Raw genomic sequence first — 7,046 nt, 5'->3', positions numbered from 1 at the left:
AGTATATATGGCTGGCATGGACCCCTAAAACAAAAACCTCCCACCCTTTTTATGGTATTGAGAGCAAAGCCATTAGTGTGCCAATGGCCAGAAATACACACTGCATCCAATCTCAACTAATCATTTGGCTTAAAAATAACTAGGTGAGAGAAGATCATATCATAGTTTCAGTAATATAAAATATGGAATGACAATAATTAAAAGTACTTTGTAAACGTAATTGTATTCCATTGACTATCGTATGAGAGACCATATAAACCAATTATTTCTATAAAAAATGTAATTGTTTTGAAAATATTAAATATTTCCATTACTAACAGCAAGGGTTAGCCCTGGTTTTCAATTTACCTACTATGAAATTCTGCATTAACAATATTTCACAGTATACTGCAATTGTACTGTAATTATTCAATAAGAATTTTATTTAAGTGCCCCAAAGCGATTGTTTGTCTCTTTAAAACCCTGCTGTGCAGAAACTGCATTCCACCACTGTCCTCAACAGCCTCAGTCAGGAATTTGTTCATATGGTGACAGAAAGTCAGAATCCGAGAATCTGCCTTCATAAAGCAATGCTAATGCATATAGTCATGATACTAGTCCATGCTGTTGGGACATAAAATCTAAGAAAGAAATCTTTTGCAATAGCTCCAAAAATTATTTTAAAGTCTGAACTGAGCATATAAGAAATATATCAAAAGATCAAAAGATATATAAATACATATTGAAACAGTATTTATATATATATATATATATATATATATATATATATATATATATATATATATATATATATATATATATATATATATATAAATATTGAAACAATATTTAGCAGTGGCCAATATACCCCACAAATAAAATGTCAAATATAGATTTCTTAAGAGTTTTTCCCCCCCAGTTGCTTCACTGAGGCACTTGGATGCATATAGAACTGTAAAACAGAATACAGTTTCCCTCTGAAAGGGTATCACATAGAACTCTTAGAAAGCTAATATAACATCTGCCTGCAGGATCCTTTAATGAGACATTGTTTAGTGTTCACTTCCCTTCAGCTGACTCAGCATTAAAATGGATCTACAAACAGCTTTTTACACCACTGGACAAAGGTAAAAGAAGCAATTTTCTTTAACATTAGGATAACCAGGTTAATGATTATTGTGTTAATGGGATTGTGGTCTTTTCCTAAACCTAAAAAAGGCAGTTTTTAGGTTAAATGCTGCCCCCATAGAGGGTAATTTCCAACTAGTGCATTATATAGCCATAAAACAGAACTATGCTAAAATCTGAGTAGAGGTAGGAGGAGCTGTGTCTCACTATACCCATGCTGGTAAGTCCTGGGCAGTGATTGGTTAGCAGTTTATAGCCACAAGGAGTTTGCTTGCGAATATTACCTATTAACAAATGCCAAAGCAGGAGGCGGTGCCTTTCATAGTGAATAAATAGCTAGTGCCTGTGTCACATTGTGAGCATTCAGTCAAAAAGAAGTGGGCTGTAGTATTGAGGATTTCACAGAGCCACCAGGCTTATTTCTGGATCCCACCTTTTCATGAAGATTTGTGCTACTGGACTTCTAATAGTTATATTATGGCCTTTGTTTTGTTGGTTATCCTTAAAAGAAAATGTTTTATTCATCTATTGATTGTGTTCTTGAAGGATGCTCTGTTATTTGAAATGTTGTTAGCAAGAATGGGATAAACTATGTTTCTGCTTCGAAAATGTTGGGACATAGTGTCTTAAGAAATCTATATTTGACATTTTATTTGTGGGGTATATGGGCCACTGCTAATAGTGTATAAAATACAGCGCAAATGAGAAGTGCAGAACATTTTTGGAGTTAATGTATTAACCAGCATTTTCTGAAATTATTTTTCACTGTTATACAAAATACTGGTCCCTGATTTATATAAATGTATTTTCATTATATTGGATCTCAAATTTAATGGGTTTCAATGGATTAACTGTGAAAATAAAAATGTCATGTGTGCACAGATTTTTGATTTAATTTCCTTTTATTTAGCCTTTTTTAAATAATTTTATTCTTGTTAATTGTATTCCTGATATATTCAGTATTATAATGGTGACAGTTGTTTTACATTCAAAAACGTAAAAATAAATACACAAGTAAACATGTAAACATTCTTGAGGTGATTTCACCACAGACACTTTTAGCAAGGGTTTTATTTGAAACCAAATCAATTTAAAGCCACTGTTAAATCATGGAAGATTAAATGATAAACTAACTTGGTGAATCCTCTAATCATTTATTGAAGCAGAAAATAAACAGTGGAACATTCACATGCTACTCCATTTTAATTTTGTTTGTCAAGTGGCCAAATGAGTCATGTTTTCACTGTGGCCAATTCTACTGAACAATTACTGTAGATCTTGTGAGTCTGTGCTGTGTTCAGTACCAGCAAATGCACAGTTAATTGTCTGCATTTTATTAAAAAAAAAAAAATCTAAATTGACCATGAATAGCTTATCACTACTGCAAAATAGGCATAAGAATAATAAGTCAGAGGCAACACCATTTATTGTACACAGCTCTATAAATTGGCAAGAATAAAGAGATTTAGAGAGTCATACCTGCAGTTTAAGACCAGCAGATGTCAGTGTTTCTCTGCGTAGCTTCTCTGTCCAGACGTCTTCCTGTCGTTACTGTTGTCTTCATCAGCGTTTCTGCAGTACTATTAAAAATAAGTCACAAGTATCCATTACCATCAGTTAAGTGTCCCCGCGAAATGCAGCCGTGGTTAGATTTTGAAGGTTTAAATGAGCTTGCCAACAAGAAGATGAATTTGCCTTGGCATATGATTTGTGTATGAAAGCTCAACATGTCAACAGAGACATTAACAGATACATTTGGCACACCAGGTAAAGATGAAAAAAGAGTAAGGGACGGATTTGATGCCAACTTACCTGACAACTTGTTGAAAGGCTTGTTAGGTCTTGATTAACTGACATATCTGCTCGAGGCTCCCTTTAATTGTGTGTAAATAAATGAACGTTTTTTCATTTCAAAGATCCAAATGACTAAATTTACTGTTTTTCATGTTTATCATGCATACACAAAATATTTGTTGAGAGCTTTTCAACTGCCTAGAGAAGTGCCATCTATTTATTATATAAATTTTTGTTTTCCCTATTCTGATCCATCCGATTTAACTCATTAGCTTATTATCTAGCAGTTAGAGCAGATGAAACCCAAAAAAATGGCTAGTTTTTGGAATCTCAGAAGACTTGAACTATGCTTACTGTGTTGTAGTTGTTTTCCCCCACAAAATATCAACTCACTAAAACCAACTTCACAGATTCAGACAAACTACAGGAATCATTAAAACATTTCTGAAATTTATTTATAACTTGAAGCATGTTTGTACAATACTTACTATTCAGCAGGCAGGAATATATTTGAAATGTATTATCTTTAGGTCAGATACAAAAGAATTATGGCCTATAATGTGGCAATAGCAAAGAAAAGTACTCTGCCTGCTTTTCTAGATAAAAACAACCAGCTGCATTGTGCTATGAGGTAATTAGGAGGTCTCAAACATCTTCTTCCTGCCATCCATACCGGCCTTGTCTTCAATGTTCTTACGCCAGTCACCAACTTGTTCTACTGACTGTATATTCAAAAAATACAACATAAAACATTGACTCATTAATCCTGTTTTAGTGTCGTAAGAAAAAGTTATGTCATATCCAAGCAATGATATCATCAAAATTGGTCATCACGTGGTGCTTTGAAGCTTGGTTTTATTACCCACCTCCTCTTTGACCTCTTTCTTTACTTGTTTCAGGTTAGCTCTCAGATCCAGGTTCACCTTGTGTTTGGAGCCAAGCAGAGCCTGAAGCATAGAGTCTGCAGACATGCGCACCTTCTTCAAAGCGGGTTTCTTGAACTTGCCTTGCAGATCTTGAACTTTAATTTTCAGGTCATCAATCTGTTCCACACAAACAGATCATACAGTTTTTGATCCACAGCTGAGGGATAAATACTATACTAATATTTTTTCGGTAGCAGAACATCCATACCTCTTTGTTACTCTTGCTCACTTTGCTTTCCAGGTCATATCTATCCTCATCTATCTTGTCAATCTTTGCATGGAGCTTCTTGCACAGCTCCTGTAATCCATTGTTTGAAAGTAACATGCAAATCAAAAGTGTGCCTTTTAATTATACGTGTGCTTGGTGTAGTGTTCTGAGTCATAAGGTAAAAATGGTAAATGTATACAAATAAATATAACTAATATAAAAAAATGCTTATGCAATCCACCTGAAGGTCTGCCATAGATCCTGAGAGGTCCAAAGGTGGACAAGTCTCTTCCATATAAGCAATTCTTGAGGCCTCTGCTGCAACTGACTCAGCTTCTATAAGACCTTTAGCAATGGAAAGCATCAAGCTCTGTGGAGCACATGTGAAACATGACATTTCAGTTAGATAAACCCATGAGCATTGAAAGAGAGTAATAAAAAGATGCAATAGTGATACTGTCAGTAACAGCAATAGAAAAGCTGTTCAACCTTCAGCTGATGCCTCCGACTCGAGGACATCTTTTTGCTTTTCAGGTAAAAAAAAAAAAAAAAGTGAAAAAGTTATTAGAAACGTGTTTAATATAAAATGCATTCAAGAAAATGTCACTGAAGTAAAATATAGCAAAACAATGAGGACATTATGTTGTGACTAAAACAACAAATTAATCTGTATCAGTTTCAGTTGATTGAGACTTACTCAGACATCTTGCCTTCTTGTATCCTTCAGATCCTGTGAAAATATTTGCATTTGTTAGAACTCAAGTACACACCGTTTAACTCTCTGTTTTAAAGTCTAAATGTGATCAATTTAGATTGACTAAAAAAAACTTTTCTGAGCAATGTGAGTTAACAAAAAAATTAATTAGTAAATATTACCAAAATAAAAAAATTATATATATATATATATATAAAATACCTTATACTCTTATACAGTCCCATGGCACTATTCATTATATAAGATTTTTAAAAGCATTTGCCCACACAGTCATCTAGATGCTAATATCAACCATGATTAGAACTCAGACTATGCCTGGGGCTGCTGGAGTAGATGGTGTTGATTTTCTGTGGAAGCTATTACATGACATACTATAAGATCAGTGTCCTCCAGTACAGACAAAATGAAATCCTTTCTAAATTAAGTTAGGCTAGTAAGTGTTAGAGGCCAGCTGTTCACCTCTTATCGCTATTATGGTGATATACTTTTCTTCGTAGTGCATTTCTAACTTTACACCATGGCATTTGCTATATGCACTGACATTTGAGATTCATCAGTCTTATTTAAATTGCCAATATTGACAAACATGATGAAATCTTAATCTTAAATATGGCATGAATTATTTATATTAATAAATTAATTGAATTTACAATATTAGGAAAAACATCTGTGTAAAATGCTTTGTAAATTAACAGTGCTAGATAGATGCAAAAACACATCAGCCTGCTAAAAATATAATCTGAATTTCATCATGGAATAAATATGATACATAGATAGGACATATATTTTACATGTATTATTTTACAGGTTGACAGGTGCACACTGATAACTGCACAGCACGTGCACTTTTTTCAAGAACATTTGCAAATGACCTCTTTGCACATGTATATGGTTTCAGTGTTAATTTCATAAATCATCTCACACAACAGATAAATCTGAAACTTGTTAAGGTAAAGTTTAAATGTATTATTATTGTTTAGTAACTTATAATTATTAGTATACACACATTGATTTGGATTTACACCAAACTGCTCACATAAATTTGAACATATGGATATTAATAAGAATTCATCTATAGAAATACATAAAAAAATATATATATTAAATTGAAAAAGATTTCCAATAGTCCAAAAACACTATTTTCCGGCTCATTCACAAAGAGCTGAAATATCAGTGTGTAATTTACAAGAAAAATCTTGTAAATTCATTCAAATGTCAGCAATAATAAAGCATCAAAGTCTTTATTATTGCAATGGCCACTGTATAGTTACCACATCACCAATTATTGGTCAAATGTCTGGGCTGCAATATGCAAAAAAAATTGCCATAAAATACAATTTGTTTCTTCTGCTATTGATCAAATTAAAATCTGCCATTGCTTTCTGAAAGGTCCTGGGAGATTGTGTTTGTCATAAGGTTCCAAGGAATAAAAAAAAAAAAGAGTACTGTCCAAATCCATAAAATCCATCTGCTGCTAAAGAGAAGACAAGCTGGACTCAGGAGAGACAGTTGAGAGGATCTCACCTAAGAGAAGAAGGCAGCAAGTAATGATCCGGAGAGACTGCCACGGGCTACTCAAACACCATGGGGGTTTTAATGACATTGTATGATGGCTCAGCAAAACACTGCATCTCTCTTTATGGAATTGGAGTGCGGCTCAGACCAACAGATCAGCATGCATCTGTAACTCGAGCCTCAACCCCTCCCTTCAAACCACAATATAAATAACTCACCGTTTAAGAAGTTTTTCTTATTTTATGACTTATATATCTTGTTAATGTCTGTGGTGAGCTGATATATATGTTCTCAATGAATATACAAATGATTCAGACATACAAAAGTTTTCTTGATTTGCAAATAATAGTAATGATGGAACCCACTGAAAGAATCATTAGTTGTTCTCATATTAATGAGTTAGTTTCAATTTGCTTGCATATATACGCAAGTTATTAACTTTAAAAGAAACCATTAGCTTTGTGTCGGTCTGGCATAAGTGATATGTTCTTCTGGAAAACAGAGCTCAATTAGAAAGATGGACAGCACACTCTAGTGTATGTTAGTATATAAATGCATTTTGGCTCATGTACATCTTACCTCTAATGCAAAGCAATCTGGTCTGTATCTGTATATGACAAAAATACTTTATCAAATATTTATTAAACAACTCATTAAAAAATATATGTAACTGGCATGCATTGCCAGAAATTTCTTACCTTTCTTCCTAAAGAAACCCTTGACAAGTAAACAGAAAGGTTTTATGTATTCATAAAAAAAAAAAAAATAATAATAATAATAA

The 7,046-nt window shown here is 33.3% G+C and overlaps 1 protein-coding gene across 1 annotated transcript; it reads right to left on the bottom strand.

The window, feature by feature from the left end:
* Positions 1-3,331: 3,331 nt before the first annotated feature.
* LOC124392466 (troponin I, fast skeletal muscle-like) lies at positions 3,332-6,364 on the bottom strand. The gene is made up of 7 exons (XM_046859541.1): positions 6,275-6,364; positions 4,733-4,765; positions 4,525-4,561; positions 4,277-4,405; positions 4,036-4,125; positions 3,768-3,944; positions 3,332-3,623 (listed from the first exon to the last, which is right to left on the bottom strand). The coding sequence occupies exons 2-7, from the start codon at positions 4,738-4,740 to the stop codon at positions 3,537-3,539; spliced, it is 528 nt and encodes a 175-aa protein (XP_046715497.1). The 5' UTR covers positions 4,741-4,765; positions 6,275-6,364; the 3' UTR covers positions 3,332-3,536.
* Between the last annotated feature and the right edge of the window lie 682 nt (positions 6,365-7,046).

This window comes from Silurus meridionalis, chromosome 10 (genome assembly GCF_014805685.1).
Source record: "Silurus meridionalis isolate SWU-2019-XX chromosome 10, ASM1480568v1, whole genome shotgun sequence".
Lineage (NCBI taxonomy): Eukaryota > Metazoa > Chordata > Actinopteri > Siluriformes > Siluridae > Silurus > Silurus meridionalis.
This window is presented reverse-complemented; position numbering and strand designations above follow the sequence as displayed.

Bases quoted from the DNA above. Each gene is read 5' to 3' on its own strand.
- LOC124392466 (XM_046859541.1), bottom strand. The intron at 4,406-4,524 runs GTTGAACAGCTT...TGTGCTCCACAG, and splicing joins GTCGGAGGCATCAGCTGAAG to AGCTTGATGCTTTCCATTGC. The intron at 4,126-4,276 runs GTGGATTGCATA...AATGGATTACAG, and splicing joins GATCTATGGCAGACCTTCAG to GAGCTGTGCAAGAAGCTCCA.